Below are 16670 nucleotides of genomic sequence, written 5' to 3'. Positions count from 1 at the left end.
CAAATATTGCTCCAGCACTTGCTGAGTCTTGCTCTGTCACTAAGTTTAGGCTTCTCCAGTTAGGGTGTGATGGCAACCTCAGGCAAGGCAGTTCTGTGCAAGTGAGGCTGACACTGATGGCACTGACAGGTAGAGGCTGTCTGCTAACCACACCCCTTGGTTGAAGGCAAGTTCTCCCCTCCTATTTTTTAGGCAAGTTTTTCCTTGATGGGTGAGGGCACATCCCCATGTCTACCACATGGGTCAGTACTGCTATCCCTTATCATCCTGACAGGCTTCTGGGTAGTTCATAGGCTTCGTCCTCTGGGAAACCTTCACTCAGACCTCTGGGCTATAAGTGCTCATAAAACTCTGTCCTTTTTCTCCCCAGTAGTTATCACAGTTTGTAATCACATGCTTGTGTGTGTGTGATTATCTAACGGATGTCTGTCTTTCCTAAGACACTATATGTTTGTGCAGGCAAGGACCATCTGTGTGACTCACTATAGTCCCAGAGCTCAGGCCAGTACCTGGTACATGGTAAGGAATGAAGTAAAAACTTGTTAAGAAATGAAGACTCGTACCATGTCTTGCAAACAAATGACTTTCCCAATTATGTGGATCGTCAAGAGCTTGCTGTGTATTTGGAGTTCTCATCCAGCTCACAGGGAGGACATTCATGACTATTTCAGGTTTTATCTTTAATATTTAGGAGCCTGCTCCTGCCCCACACCAATCTGGTCTAAAGGGCAAAGTAAAGGCAAAGTTCACACTATTACCACCATCAACATCACCACAACTACCACCCATAAGCCTTTTAAGGGCCCAGTGCATTGCAATGTCAGTGCAAATTTCCAAACCCAGAGAGCTATACAAGCCTGGTCCCTGCAGGTATGGGCTACATCACTGGGTTAGAAATCACAGTCCCTGCTCTACACCTAGCTGTGCCATCTGAATAAATCACTTAATCTCTTTGAGCTTCACCTGTAAGATGGGGATAATGCCTGCCTTTTTCACTTCATTGATGTCAATCAGGTTCAAATGCAGTGATAAATAGGAAAGTGCTTTGCAGATTGTAAAGCATGGTTCACAGGAAAGAAAGGGAACTTTCTTTTCATGTAATCGTGACAGGTTGGCAAAGGACATAATTGGGACACTAACTTGTTTTCTACCGTGATGACGTGGCAGCCCACGTAGATGGACTGTGTGCTACGCATTGTTTTTCCCAGTTGTGCAAATAGATTTGTGTTCCCCTCTATGCCTGCCCTTCCTTCTACCTCCTCTGCCCCTTCTGATCAGGGGTGGAGACAACAGGAAGTACACCAACCCTTGGGTGAACAGTAAGGGACTGTGTTGACATCAGATGCAGGTCAAGGTTAAGTGTGTTTAGAGGTGGAGGGGTGTGTGGGTGTGTTTCTCCACAACTGGGCAGAGCAGGTGAGAACATGACGTTGAAGACAGTGTAGTCCTTAGGGAAGCCAAACTCCCTGGGGGGAAATCTTTTACCTGGAAACTGAATACCTGGCCACTGAGACCGAAGCCAGGAAGAAGACAGTATAGACATAGGTGCTGGAGGTGGAACCATTGATGAGACGCCCAAATAAACTTCCAGGGTCTTTGGTGGGCAAGCCAGTTTGCTAATAGGAATATTCAGAGAGATTTTTGGTTTCTGCTGCTCTCTCCATTCCATTTACCCTTTTATTGGTAATCAATTTATTTAATCCAGGTATATGGCATTCTCTTGACAAGGATGAATAAGACTGACCCACAGCACTAGGTTCCAAACTTTTGGCTTTTTCAGTTACCTCACTGAACTTTCTTCACAGCCCCATGACATAAAACTAAGCTTACAAAGGCTAGGTAACATGCTCAAAGTCAATCAAGAGGTAAGGGACTATATGTAGCTACATTTAAACCTGGATTTTCCAGTACCTTCTCCCCTACACTGCTATGGAGGGTTTTTTGTTTTTAAAGTTTGCTAATTTATTTTGAGAGAAAGAGAGAGAGAAAGCACAAGGGAAAGAGGGGCACAGAGAGAGGGAGGGAGGGAGAGAATCCCAGGCAGGCTCCACGCTGAGTGAGGACACCCACACTCACACTAGTGAGATCATGACCTGAACAGAAACCAAGAGCTGGTTGCTTAACTGACTGAGCCACCCAGGTGCCCCTACACTGCCGTGTTTTTTAAGTTCCCCTCCCACCCCTCCTACTTTCACACATCTACTGTGAGTGTGTGTGTTTATTAGGGTGAGGGAGCTTTGGGCTGTTTTTCTACCTGAAAAACACCTAGGCAGTGTTTCCAAGATGGGAAGGGACCTTACGGCTTACTTAATCCAATTTACTTTGCAGATAGAGAACCTGAGGCCCAGAGAGGGACAGTGACTTTTCTCACATACTCCCTGGATTTTGGGGTCTCAGACCTGGTGTCTTCCAGTTCTATTCTTGCCCACCCTCAGGGAGCCAGGGTGCCTCTGCCTGTTAATATCTTTGCCAAAAATAATAGCTATCCTATGCTGAGCAGTCATTCTTCAAATATTTACTAGTGCCTACTATGTGCCAGGAAACTTTACAGGTGCCATATGAATAGGATGAACAAAGAAAACTGCCCTTCTTGAGCTTACATGGTGAATGGAGCTTAACAAGTCAGTAAGAAATATATAAATACGATAATTTCAGATGCTTGCAAGGAAATAAAGAGGCAATGACGGTGGGGAAAGACTCCAGATGGAGTAGTCAGGAAAAGCCTGACCACCTGGTACCTGCCAGGTGCTGATCCTTTAATTCTCACAATAACTCTTCAAATCTAGGTTCAGACCTCCGCTTTTCTAACAAGGAAACCCACATTCAGAAGGGGTAAGAGTGGCAGTGAAGTCCCAAACTCCTAACCTACCAGCCACTGTAGGGCCCTGGATGATGAAACTCCGGACGAGGACTGCACCATCTCTCAGCCTGCCTCCTCGCAGGTATTGGGTAGTGGGGGGAGGGGCTGTGGGAAGGCGGGATGCCCTCCAAGGAGACGCTGCAAATAGCTCTAAATTCGCAGAAGGCTGAAAGAACAGCCCCTGGCTGGCCCCAGCCCAACTCTGGCCGCAGCCCAACTCTCAGCACCCTCAGCGAGGACAAAGAGGCTGCCCCCTCCCACTCGGGCAGCTTCCGAAGACCGTTCCCGCCTCTTGTCCGGCCCCAGTCGGGCCGGCGCGGGGCACTTTGGGACTTGTAGTTGATCCAGTCCGCCACACCAGCTCCGGAAGCAGACTGGAGAACTACAAGGCCCAGGAGTCAGTGGGCAGACCCGGGGCGGATCCGCCGGCTGTGGGTGTGCGATCGCTGGGGGCCGGGCTGTGCGGGGTTGGGGCGCTGAGATGCGGCTGCTGGTGCCGGAGCCCGGGACCAGTTTTAAGCGCGCGCGCTAGCGGGGCGCGGCGAGGGGTGGCCAGGCGGTGGCGACAGGCACGTTGATGCATGCGTTAGGTGCAGCTTTTGCAAAACTGCTAGGCTCTGCAGTGGCGCGGTGGAGGGTCCGAGTCGCCGGGGGATGGGCACCCAGCCCCGGAGCCAGGCTGGCACTGCTCGCTGAAAAGGCCCTTGGCTGGGTTTGGGGGCGGGGGGACTGGTGCTTGCCTTGGATTGTGCACGACGTGTTCGTTCTTTTTCTTTTTGTGCCAAGGTTTTCCTGGGCGGGCGCGCGATGCAGCGGGCAGCGGCACTGGTCCGGCTGGGCTGTTGCCCTCGGACTCCAGGCCCGTGGGGCCGTAGTCAGAGCAGCGCGGCCGCCGAGGCCTCCGCGGTGCTCAAGGTGCGGCCGGAGCGGAGCCGACGCGAGCGCATCCTTACGCTCGAGTCCATGAACCCGCAGGTGAAGGCTGTGGAGTACGCGGTGCGGGGACCCATCGTGCTCAAGGCCGGTGAGATAGAGCTCGAGCTGCAGCGGGTGAGTGCGGGCGCCGGGCTAGCGGGGTGGGAGGGCCCTAGTAGGGCCCAAGGGGAGCTGAAGTGGGGTAGGGGGAGAGCAGTAGCTGCCTGCGCCTGGGGTCCACCCGCTTGACTTACTCCCACCCCAGTGGCCAGCTCCTTAGTTGGCTAAAAGAAGTAGTTGGCACTACTTCATCCAGTAGTGCCGGGCACCTGGCACAAAGTAAGGCCCTTAGATACCGTTCACTTGTTGAACTGAATTCATCAGTTGTAATTGAGCGACTGTAGTGCCAGGCACTGCACGTTATGTGACTGTCCTACCCGAGTGAAACCAAGATCCATGGGGGGAGAGCAACAACAAGCAGTAGAAAAATAGAGGAGAATTTCAGATAGTGAATAGTGCTTTGAAGAAAGTAAAAGGGAGGAGCGGTGTAAGGAGGTGCTGGATGAGAGTGGTGGGAAGGATATCAAGTTAGGTTGGAGGAGAAGGAGGAAGGCTCTAAGACTTGGGTTTGTTCCCAAAGCCTTTTCCTTTCCATCTGAGACCTTTTGGGTCATTCTGCCAGTAATGATTTCATGACAAGAGTGGAGGTATGGAGGAGGACCTGAACAATTCCTTCCTTTAGGCCCCTCACTGGAACCTTGATTAGCCACCACATTTTGTTTTCTGAGGACATATTCGTCCCTAATGAGTAGTCAAAATCTTGGGCCTTTGGGGCCTTGGTAGGATGGCTCTGGGACTTTTTTCATCTCAGTGGCTGGCTGGCTAGGATCATGGCTTTAGTTCATAGTTGCTGTAAAGTGACCACATCCCCAGAGGTGATTTCTCCCTCCTTCCAACCGGGTGACTGGGTGTTTGTGAGAGATGCCCCTGTAGGACACCAGTTCTAATCTGAGTGGAATTTAGGAGGCCATGTCAAGAGGGGCAATGTAAAAAAAAAAATGCTAAGATTTGTAAGATCTGATGAAATAGCTGCTTGCTTAAGATAGTTCTAACCCAGAGGGGGGGTGGGGGTGGGTTCCTTGATCTTGCTCTCAGAGGCACTAGAACTGGATGACTGGGGGGCAAGTTGATTACTTACTGTCCCTTGAATGCATGGGAAAAAGCTATGGTGGAATGCCCAGTTCTCCTGACTGAAATTAATGAGCTGGACAAATCAGAGTCCAGTGTCTCCCTCTGACTCCTTGGGTAGGGGTTTGATTGGGGTTTAGCTTAAAGGAGGCTGGCTCAGTTTCTATGGGCCAGGGGCAGAAAACATGAGTTTTGCTGCTCTCCTTCTTGTTGATATCTGGCTGACTGGAGGTGACGGTTCTGGAGACAACAGTCTTCCTGTTAAAACAAAGCTGAGATTAGATTGTTCCTGGTTTATCACTTTACAGCTAATTTCTCGGATTCCAGAGCTGGTAGGGGTTCCAGGGATTATCCCTATCTATCTTTTGCTAAATAACAGCTTGGTTGTGGGCTTCATGAAGTAGGAGGATGATTAGGACAGAAAGGGGCCCTGTCTTTGCCTTCAGGAGGTTGACTGCCATACGGTTCTCTGGGCCCGAGCCTCTCCTCCCCCAATTTTTTAAAGATTGGTGGGATTTTTTAGCAGAGAAAAATGTAAGAGCATTCCATGTGGGAGCAGGGCTGTGAGCAAAGACAGAAGGTTGGGAAATTCTGGGCATTTGTGGAAGGGGATGGTGCTGTTGGAAGAGCGCTATGGCAGGGGCATATGAGAGATGAATGAAACAGAAAAGGGGGACTAGAGTCTTGGGTGCTGGGCTCAGGACTTTATGGTGCAAAGTTTTGTGGTGTGAAGTGGGGGAACTATCAAGGGTTTCCAGTAGGGTATGGTTCCATGATTGAGGTGGACAAATTTATTGGTCATTTAAGCCAGAAACACCTGTGATTTCTGGTATAGACACCCTACACTCCCATGGCCTACTCCTGAGTGAGTTGAGGTGTTTTCTGTCCACTTTGCATCATCTGGTGTTTTCATTCAAGCCCATCTCTTCGTGTTTTATTCTCACTTCATCCGAGTCTCTGTTTCCCAGTCTAGGTGCTGGAGACGTAGCTCGACCAAGCTGGCATAGCCTCACCTAAACCTTTCATTTTGGGAGACCACCTCTGTCCACTTTACTAGCTTACACAGGGCGCCTTCTGAGAGAGCCATATTTTCCCAGTCTTTTTTGGCATGCAGGGTGGGGGGGGGGGTGGGGAGAGGGCTGGGCTTGGCACAGCTTCATTTTTTTTTCTACCTCTGTTTTGTATTGCAGTGACCGAAACAGGACTGATGTTATAAAGGGTTTGATTGGGTAGAGATGGGATGAGCAAGGGTTTGCAGGGAGTAGGGTGACTTGGGGTGAATCTCCTATGCTCTCTGGGCTTTGGTTTCCCTGGTCTATAAGAGGAAAGAGGTGGCTTGTGGGCCCAAAGTCCCCCGCCCTGACTTTTGTACCATCGTGTCCATCTGAAGGTGTCCTGGCCATTATGCTACCTTATGGAATTATTTCACCATGTGCTCTGCAAACACTACCCACTGTTTGGCTGGACACATGGTTCTGGTGTTTGACTTTGGGGTGGCTTCATGGGTGAGTCCCATCCTTCTTCCTTCTGTGATAGAGGGGAGAATCCTCAGGAAAGCCTGAAGGAGGGGGGAGGTTGGCTAAGTGGGTATGAAAGGCGCCATTCTCCAGTCCAGTCTGTGTGCTCTCAGGGAGGCCTTGTTTCTCCCTGACAGCAGCTCCAAGGGGGGGACACTGTTAGCTTTTCAGATCGTGCTGTTAGCTGGGAGCGGCACTTAAAAATAAGCTGCAATTAGCAGGAGTTTTGAAAAGATCTGTCAGTTCTTCCTCAACCTACTTCTTTTTTCCTTTACTGCAGGAGGGGAGGAAGTTGGCACAAGTAGAGACAGAGGAATGGCTTTACTTCTATTTGTAAAATACATACAGTTGAGGCAAAACATTCATAAATAGAGGGAAAAACTGGTTATGACTGTTAACATCAGTGTGTGCTCATCTAAACCCTGGTAAAAAATGGGGGGTGCTATAACACATGGTTATAGTCAGCTAAGAACTAAGATTGAAAACCCTGGCTATTCCAAGCACAGGTGGTGAAATCTAATTGGTCATTTTCTTCAGAGTTTAGATACTACTTTAAAATAAATGTGTAGGTAGGGGCGCCTGAGTGTCCAATGCCTGATTTCAGCTCAAGCCATGATCCCAGCCAGAGTCATGGGATCGAGCCCTGCATTGGGCTCCATGCTGAGCGTGGAACCTGCTTGGGATTCTCTCTCTCCCCCACTTGCGTGCATGCTCTCTCTCTCTCTAAAATAAAGATGGGGCACCTGCATGGCTCAGTAGATTAAGCATCTGATTTCAGCTCAGGTCATGATCCCACAGTTCATTGGTTTGAGCCCTGTGTCAAGCTCTGTGCTGATAGCTCAAGCCCTGGAGCCTGCTTTGGATTCTGTGTGTGTCTCTCTCTCTCTGCCTCTCCCCCACTGTGCATGGGCATGCACGCATGCTCTCTCTCTCTCAAAAATAAAAAACAAAAAATAAAGATAAATAAAATAAATGTGTAGTGTGGGCTTATAATAGGATGAACCCTCTACCACCCACCCTGCTCAAGTCATCATAGACCTACACCCTGGGCTTTGCTTTTATGTGCTGTGGGCCTCAGACAGGTCTTTCAGACTACCTTGGCCTCAGTTTATTCCTTTGCAAAATATTTCTCCTAAAGCCTAGTTTGCAATGTCCGTAACAATGCTTTGAAAACAGCTAGAAGCCAGTTAGAACTCTTAAGAACCGTTTTCTCAAACTAATGAGAGTTGCTTGAGGAGAGGCACCAATGGACCCCTGTCCTTGCCTTCGTGCTGAACCTCTTTGGGTCTGGGAATGTGCATTCTGTGGGGTTTGCTCTGTCTTTCCTGGGCCTTAGCCTTGCTGTCATGAATTATCCTATTTGGAGCTCATTCATCTTTCATCCCTGCTTCTGCCCTGTGAGTCTCAGTTTCTATGGTTGACCCTCCCACAGACCCCCAGAGTTCAGAAGCCTACACCCAGCCTTCCCTGCTTTCGTGGTTAGGAAACTCAGCCGTTGGAGCTCCCATCTAGTCTCTTAATTGTGGGCATTTATAGCTTCAGCTGGGTTTCTTCTAGCTTTGTTTGTCTTTCCACAATGGTTGGGACCAGACCCAGTGCTGAGTCTCAGTTTCCTCACTTGTGAAATGCACCTGTTTTCAGGGACAGTGGGGACTGGTTTGAGTTTGTCTCTGGGGCCTCCTTCTGGGGCTGTCTGTAGGACTTCCTGCCTGCCCTAGTCCTGTCCACCGCCTGAAGGTCTTTTCACATGGTGTTCCTGGCCTGGTACTTGCTGTGCCTTCTCTCCCTTTCCTGCACCCACGTGTTATTCGTTACCAGCCTGGGCTCTGAAGGGTGGTAGTATCTCCTGTTTTGCTCATTCCTGTCACTGGGCATGGGCAATCCATAAGTATTTGTTGAATGAGAAGGAAATTATCTGGGGAAAAACTGTCCTGCCAAGCCTTTCCACCCACATGTCACATGAAATGACAGGAGCCATCACTCACTCAAGGAAACTGCCATGTGCCTGTTTGAATCATCTGTCATCCAGGGTGCCTGGGTGGCTCAGTCAGTTAAGCGTCCGACTCTTGATTTCAGCTGAGGTTTCTCACAGTTTGTAAATTTGAGCCCCGCATCAGGCTCTGTGCTGTGCATCAGGCTCTGTAGCCTCCTTGGGATTCTCTCTCTCTCTCTCTCTCTCTCTCTCTCTCTCTCTCTCTCTCTTTGCCTGTTCTCTCTCTCAAAATAAAAAATCATCTGGCATCCCCTCAGCCCTCATAGTGATGCTAGGCCTGTAAGCAGGGAAGACAATGATAATCTTTCTTTCTCCCTGCTAACACCTGCTGAAATATGCATCCCCAAGAACCCAGGGGCCTACTCTCCTGATCCTTACCTAAGCTGAATGTTGGGAAAGGAGCTCCCCTGGGTGGGACCTTCATCTCATTGCTGCACAGGGAGGCAGCTCTGGGCTGAATATATGCAGGTGGATTATCTAGATGGGCTCTAGGATACTGTGAGAGGAAACTAGGTTGCTAGTGCTGACCTGGCAGGCTCCTGGGCAGGGCTGAAGCAAGGTTAGCATTGGGTGTGCCTGTCAGACCTGGATGAGTCACTGTGAGCAGGAGTCTGTCCCTTGCTCCTTGGTATTTCCCATTTCATGTAGATCTTGAGTGTCCAGATACAGAAGTCTGCCCAGAAGTTTCCTCTATATGGTGGCCTTTTGGGCAGGCCCATTCACGGGAGCCAGTTTTCCACCCCACCCCCCAAAACATCCATCACAGCAAAGTGTCTGGGGTCTGTGGGTACCCAGACCCAAGAAAGATGTTCAGTGTTCCCAGGCTCCTTGTCAGCAGGCCCTGAATTGGTTGAGCAGTGCAGAGGGAGGGCACGGGAAAGGGACATCCAGCGCTCTGTTCCAGGCATCATTCCCTCCCTGCATTGGGTTGGCTGAGGGCCCGCAGCTGCATGTTTGTTCTTGGCCCTCGACTGTGACCGAGTTACTCCCTACCAAAGAATGGACTATGCCCATACCATGGAAATCACCTGTGTTCAGCTTACTGAGCCTTGAGAACTATGCAATTCAGTCCGGCTGATAGAGGGACCTCTGCCAGGAGCCCAGGCCAGTGCCAAGGGCTGGGTCAGGCTTGCCCCTTTGCACACAATGGCCTGGGTCCCTCCCCCATCCCCAGCCTCTTGCCTCCCATCTGTGGGGCAAGCCCTGAGGCTGCATGTCTCAGTGCCTGTCTCTAAGGTGCGTGCTCTCACTCCTGTCCTATCCCTGGAGCAGAGGGTGGTGTCACCCCATGCCTTGGCCCTCAGGACCCTTTGGCTGCTTCTCCCATTCACCCTGGGACCTCTTTCCATATTGGCCACCTCCAAAGAGCTCCGCAGAAGGAACACAAGGGAATTAAAAGGGAGCTTTCCCCCACAGAAGCTTTTGGAGACTTATCAAGCCCTGTTTATGAAGGTCTAGGGCCATTTATGGGACACCCTCCTCAGCCACCCATGCCTCTTTGCTCCAGAGCAGCCAGAGAATTTCTATAGAGGAGGGTCTTAGGGGTGGCAGATGAGGGTCAGGAAAACTTGTGTGCCACTGTTTTTTACTTAAAGTATACATTACTGATTTTAAAAAAGGGGAAGTTTTCTAAAGGTGCTTTTATTCACACATTGTGTGAAATGGAGAGAAGCGTCAAAGCCATAGAATTGTATGTTTAAAATTTGTGTTTAGCATGCCCTTGAGGAAAGGGCAGCTGGATATGGGAAGGTGGCCAGGCCTTCTACCCAGGCCACCCCTCCTCGGTCCTGCCACCTCCTTGCCCCACCTCCTTCTTCCTCCACCACGACCCTCTCAGCCTCGTCCTTGGTCCGGCTTTGTAAGATGATGATGTTTGTACTCTGCCAAGTGCTTTTGTACTGTTTGTCTCGGATAATCCTTCAGCCGCTCTGGGAGGTCCTGGAACCTGCTACTGATTCTTACTCTTCCAATGGCTAATTCTGGACTTATCAAGGAGCTCTGTGGAATCCCCACATTTCTAGATCCCCACAGTGCTCCATCCAAAGTGCATTTTCCCCTTTACATCAGCCAGGACTGACCCCTTCAGTCACCCCCAGTGACGTTGCCGTTGGTGAGGTCTCTGAGTTCCTCCTCTCTGGGACCTCCTTCCTGTGCTGAACACATTGTTCAGGCAGTGGCCATGAGTTTTCTCATCAGCCAGTCTTTCCATCCCTGATGCTTTTTTTTTTTTTTTTAAAGTAAAAATCAACCCACATTTTTTATTCTGCAAAATCAGGTTGCAGGGGAACAACCTGAGAGGTCCCTGCTGATTGGGGTCTTCTGGAGGGGAGGGTGGCCTTAGTGTCCCTGCTATTTAGGCTGTCAAGGTGGAGCTGCACTTGGGGACGAGTAGTGGGAGCCTCTCCCTGATGTTTGGCAGCCTCTGCTGCTGACCCCTGCCTTCCACCACTTTTGCCCCAAGGCCCTCTTTTAGGCATCCCTCCCAGGCCACAGCTGGCTGGCCCTGGACCTGCAGCTGCCTCAGGGTGCTGTGGCAGCCCTGGAGAGCTCTTTCAGCCTTCTCAGAAGGAGGGGGGGTGGTGCTGCGCAGTGAGCATAGTGGTTAAGAAGAGTGATCTTGGAGTGACCTCAGGCAAGTTTCTTAACCTTTGAAGCCTCATTTTCCTCATTTGTAAAATGAGATTAATGCTAGTTTTTCTTCATGGGGGTGGTGGTTAAGGTTAAATGGGGCTAGCCATGTCAAGGGCTTGGCACTATGCCGGACACCTGCTAAGGCTCAAATTAGGAGTGTTTATTAATATCCTGTGGGGGCATTGCTTGGCCTCTGGAATCCAGGATCTGAGAGTCTCCAAGTAACCACCTGTTGCCTTCTCTCTATTCAGGGTATCAAGAAACCATTCACTGAGGTCATCCGTGCCAACATTGGGGATGCCCAGGCCATGGGCCAGCAGCCAATAACCTTCCTCCGACAGGTAAGCTGGCCCTCAGGAGCAGAAGCTGCTGGGAGAGCAAGGAACTAGAGACTGGTAGAGCCAGCCCATTTCTCTGATGTCCCCTGGGTCTCTCCTTCAACCTCTTCTCCTTCCAAAGTTGTCTAGAATTCCTAGACTCATTTTGGGGTTACTCTAGTGTACAAGGCTCCCAGGCATGCCTTTCCACGGTCCATGGTCTTGGATACTGAATTTGGAGCTTGGTTGATGAGGGCATCAGAGAGGCAGCCTGGAGAGGTAGAGTCCCAATGGGCTGGGAGGTGGTATGTGGGAGTCCAGATACAGCTTCCCAAGTGAGACACCCCGAGTTTAAGTGTTAACTCTGCCATTTACCAGCTGTGTGGCTTTGAGCAAGTGGAGATCACCAGAGCATTGCCTTGGAGCACAGCTGGGGGCCTCAGTGCAATGATGAGTGTAAAACGCTCATCCCTAGCCCAGCAGGAGAGTGTGGGGTTGGTGATCACTGTCAGCTGCTGCTCTCCTGGCTGCCTTGCTGATGTGACCCAGCTTGCTCCTGAGGTCTCCGGAAGACAGGTTTTAATGTTTCAGTTTGAGCACCAACCACAAGGATGCTGCATGAGCTCAAATTGTGGGATTGATGGGCTGGAGGGGTAAAAATAGGGTGTGAGAATGCCATAGGGCCTCCTGAACAGAGGCTGGAGACCAGCTGTGATGAAAGCTGTTTCCTAGAGGAGAATTGGGGCCCTTTTTGGAGCAAAATATGGTCCTTGTGTGGTTAAGGTTCACAGGGTCAGGCAGGCAGGGAAGCTGAGCACTGAAGTCCCCAGTTCTTTTCTCAGCCTGTGTCTCCTGCTGCAGGGGGCGATACAGGGAGGGGCAACCCTGCCCAGCTCTTGGTGGAGGGCTGTGGGGGTGCTGGGGGACCTTAGCTCAGGGAGCACACATAGGGTATGAGGAAAAGAACCGAGGCTGACACTGACCTGAAGGACATCCATTGGCCTCCCCTGCTGTGGCCACTGCTGCTAACCATCAGGAGCATGCCAGCTGACTGTGAATATAAGAGACCCCAAACTGGGCCCAAGATGGAGAAATGGATCAGACCAAATAGAGCAGCTCAGCCAGGGAAGTGGAGGCAGGAGGAGGCTGGGGGGCCCTGGTTGTCCTGGAATCATGCAGCTTTGAAGGGGAGAGGCAAAAGATGTTCCCCACACATGTCTGGGACTCTGGGCATGAAGAGGCTCCTGTTGCCTCAACCTTTCTGTCTGGCTGACATGCTCCCAAATCCTGCTCTGCCTTGGCAAGCCCAGCCTCTCCTACCTGATGCTGGCCTCCTGCAGCTTTCAGTCATCTCCTTTCTTCTTCACAAGTGCCCCTGGGAGGAGGGCTGGGTCACTGCCCTTGTACAAATGAAGAAGAATGAGGCTCCAAGAAGCCAGCACCTGCCTGAAGTCTCCCAGCTGGGGTCAGAGCTATGAGCACCCTCCTCCCCTTAGTGGTCCTGGCACAGTTCCTAAGCTGCCAGCTTAGACTTGCCCAGTGAGCTGGGGTTTACCAGCACTTTTGCAAACATTTCCTTGATTAATCCTCTTAATTTGTGAAGTTAGGGTGATTTTCTCTATTATAGAGATGAGAAAGCTGACTGGCTTTCAATTCTGGCCAGGAAAGGGGATGATGGTGAGAAAGGGGGAGGGGGCCTGGGGCACGGGGATCAGGGCCAGTCAGTCTGTGAGTTAGGAAGAGGTCTATGTTCCTGTCAGTTGGGGCTTACCTGCTTGCTCAGTTCTCGCCCCTTCTCAGGAGCCCCCTGGTGTGTGGACTACTGTCCTCTTTGGAAGAGTTGGTGCCAGGGACTGAGTAACAGGCTCATTCTGTCTCATGGATCCTCTTCTGGAAGACCCCATATGGGCCCCAAGCCCAGGTCCTGATGTACCCCACCTTTCAGCATGAGAGCCCAGTGTGCTCCTCCCCCACCCGCTCCCAAGCTCCTGCCAGCTGGAACCCTTGTGGAGCACATCTGCCACACATCCCTGAGTTGTCATCTTTGTACCCCTCCTGGGGCTCTGGGGTCGGGTGGGGGGGGTTGCTGGGAGCCCAGCCATGCCTCTTTTCCCCCAGGTGATGGCACTCTGTACCTACCCAAACCTGTTGGACAGCCCCAGCTTCCCAGAAGATGCTAAGAAACGAGCCCGGAGGATCCTACAGGCTTGTGGCGGAAACAGCCTGGGTGAGGCCCCCAACTGGCCAGGTCCCAGAGGGTGTGAAATGAAAGTGTGCTCTGAGCGTGGGCTTGGGCCCTGACCCTGAATGGAGAGTTATTCATGTGAGTGAGTGTGTGAATGTGCATGGGATGGTGACCTGCAGAGTAAAGGGAAAAATAGTGTTCCTCTTCTTGTCTGTGCTCTGCTAACCTCCTGTTAGCTAGGCAGTGAGGTCAATGCCCTCTTTGGTAAGTCAGGGCACATCAGGTACAAGAGCCTACATTTGCCTGGGTTTTGGTATTACACCTGGGAGCCAGCTTGGATAGCTGAGCCCTCTGTCAGAGGAGAGAGTTTAACCCAGTGACTGGCCTCACTGACAGGCAGTTGGGTGCAGTGTGTGGCTTTGTCTAGCCTTCTTGCCTGTCTGTGGCCCCTGCCCAGCATCCAGCAAGTGGCAGTCAGTTACGGGGGAAGGGAAGTACTGTGAGATGCCTGTGACCCCTGTTTGGTGGCTTCCTTCCTTCTGGCTGTGCTTCCGCCACCCCAGCCTCTGGTCCTCTCTGCCGGAAGCCCATGTCCAGCCATTTGCCTCCTTATTGAGGGGGGACACCAGGCACCAGAGGGCTCCATGGAGGGAGGCCCCAGAAGTTGGCCCCTGTACATGTGAAAATGATATTCTCTCTCCCTTTGCTGCTGAGATGGATTTCCAGCCTCTGGCCCTCTGGCTCTTTGTTCTCATCTTATGTTCTTTGTTCTGTTTGTTTTTGCCCAATTCCTTTGCCCAGCACCTACACAGGAGATCCAGCTTTCCTCACTACAGGAAAAACAGTTGTTCTTAGAGCTTTTTTAGGACACGTGCCTAAATGTTCTAGAATGTGGAAGAAGGATTCTTATGGCTTGTTCAGCAGAGGATCAGCTACCTTTGGCCTCTCTGCCATCTCCCTGCCTCTCCCCTCCCTTTCTCTGCTCTTTCCCTTTATTGAGAGCCCTATGCTTGCTTTCCTTGCCATGGTTACCCCACCAGCCCTCTGTCCAAGTCTGTTACTGTCCTTTTTTTTTTTTTTTAAATGTTTATTTATTTTTGAGAGGGTGGGGAGGGGCAGAGAGAGGGAGACACAGAATCTGAAGCAGGCTCCAGGCTTTGAGCTATCAGCACAGAGACCTAATGCAGGACTCAAACTCATGAACCATGAGATCATGACCTGAGCCGAAGTCAGACGGTTAACTGAGCCACCTAGGTGCCCTGGTCACTGTCCTTAATGGTGTCCTTCTCAGAAAGGGGCCAGCTGCCCCTTGCTTCCTGCCCATCAGCCTGGGTAGGGTGTGGGCCAGCACCTTGTGTGGCAAGGCCTAAACCACAAGCTGGTAGAGAGCTGCCCAATAAGCCCAGAGGCCCGGCCTCCAAGCTCTTTTCCTTCTGCACCCTCTGCCCAGCCCAGAGGACAAAGGCGCTTCTCAAAGACCCCTTGGCCATGGGCCTAAGACTCTTGGAAGCTGCAAGGAGAGAGAGGAGGAGGGAGTGTTTGCCTTCTGTGTGTCTGATGGGACACACATTCTGGTGGGAATGTCTGGGGAAGGGGGAGGAGTTCTTTGTTTCATGTAGGAAACTTCATCAAGTTTTGCAACTCTGTCAGCCAGGCTATGGAAAGGAGTTTGAGAAGCCATGTTCCTGTGAGTCTCCTCTTGGGGTATTGTAGCAAGAAGAAAGTTGGCCTCTGGGGTTTTGGGGACCTGCACTGAGTTTTTTCTGAGGACCTTATGAGGATAGGTGAGGTAGGTGCTCTCTGAGCCCCTCTCCTCATCCTTGAACTAGGAAATACTTTGTACTCATCTCCTAGGCTTGTGAAGAAGGTTGAGATATGTGCTAACCCCCCTTGTCAGGTATGGAGAAGCCCTGTCCCTGGAGGTTGCTACCAGTTCCTGTCCATTGCTGAGGGCAGGGCAGTATCATCAGGGGGTGGTGCTCTGTCACCTAAGCCTTGGGCAGCCTAACAACCTGCCTGCCCATAAGGGTAAAGGAAATAGAAAATGTCAGTACCCAGGGCTACCCCAAGTGGGGATTATTAAATACACATACAAGGTCTTAAAGCTCACCCGGATATGTTTTTATCATGCCCTTTAAAATTACTTCTTACTAGAGTTTCCTTTATTATCTGTTTGACAAGTAATTTCGCTCTCAAGTTGTATCTTGGATCTTAGGTAGGATTAAGGTGGAATCTAGCCCTTATCTAGTCCTCCCTGAGCACGCTCTAGGCGTTGAGGGACACTGGTGAACCAGGTGAATGGAATTTCCATGCTCACAAAGCTCACTGTCAAATTTGGGAGAAACAAACATTAAAAAGAATGGACAACAAAAAATATTCTAGTTTTCATGAGTTCTTGGAGAAAGAGCAGAGAGTTATGGGGCTTTAACAAGGGATTCTAATGTCCAGGGAGGGTTTAAGGAGCAAATACCTCTCAAATTCATGTGGAGGGTGAGTAATAGAGAACCTGCAATGCATCAGAAGAAATGGTGTGTGCAAAGGCCCTGAGGTTTAAGAACTGGGTGATCAAGTGAAGAGGTCTGGATGGGGCGGTATGTGATGGGGCTGGGAAGTTTGGTAGTGGTGATGGTGCCAGTTTGTAGGCCATGGGAGGCAGGTTGCCATCAGCCTGAGCGCAGTGGGTCCCAAGCTGGGGTAGACCAGGCAGGGGGATAGGTGCTGTAGCAGAGATGCACAGAAGAATCCGGCCCCTGCCCTCAGGGAACTTATATTCAAGATGGGGAGGCAGGGCTTCGTAAATACCTGGAGAAATTGCAGGTCAGGAGAGAGGCTGGGGGTGGGGCAGTATCTTTATGACAGGCCCCCTGGAGAGAGACTAGATTAGAGCTTTGAAGGACTAGTGTGGTTTGGAGCATAACAGAAAAGTTAAAGGAAAAGGGTTGGAAGGTCATGGCCTACTGGAACAGGGCATTTGCGGATGGCAGAAGGCCTGGGAATTCAAGGAAGTGGATGAACTAGAGGCAAGAAGGAAGGGGAGGCTTCATCCCATGGCAAATGGCCCATG

The 16670-nt window shown here is 50.9% G+C and overlaps 1 protein-coding gene across 1 annotated transcript in view; it reads left to right on the top strand.

Annotated features, from left to right (window-relative positions):
* The first annotated feature begins 3277 nt into the window (after positions 1-3277).
* The window catches only part of GPT2 (glutamic--pyruvic transaminase 2), a 33862-nt gene continuing 20469 nt past the window's right edge, over positions 3278-16670 (top strand). Inside the window, exons 1-4 of the mRNA XM_015062062.3 lie at positions 3278-3429; positions 3647-3910; positions 11356-11445; positions 13540-13648. Of these exons, the coding sequence (XP_014917548.2) occupies positions 3668-3910; positions 11356-11445; positions 13540-13648 (442 nt within the window). The 5' untranslated portion in view covers positions 3278-3429; positions 3647-3667. The remainder of the gene's footprint in view (positions 3430-3646; positions 3911-11355; positions 11446-13539; positions 13649-16670) is intronic.

Source organism: Acinonyx jubatus, chromosome E2, assembly GCF_027475565.1.
Source record: "Acinonyx jubatus isolate Ajub_Pintada_27869175 chromosome E2, VMU_Ajub_asm_v1.0, whole genome shotgun sequence".
NCBI classification, from domain to species: Eukaryota; Metazoa; Chordata; class Mammalia; order Carnivora; family Felidae; genus Acinonyx; species Acinonyx jubatus.
The sequence above is the reverse complement of the archived record's forward strand: the minus strand, read 5'-3'. Positions and strand labels throughout refer to the sequence as shown.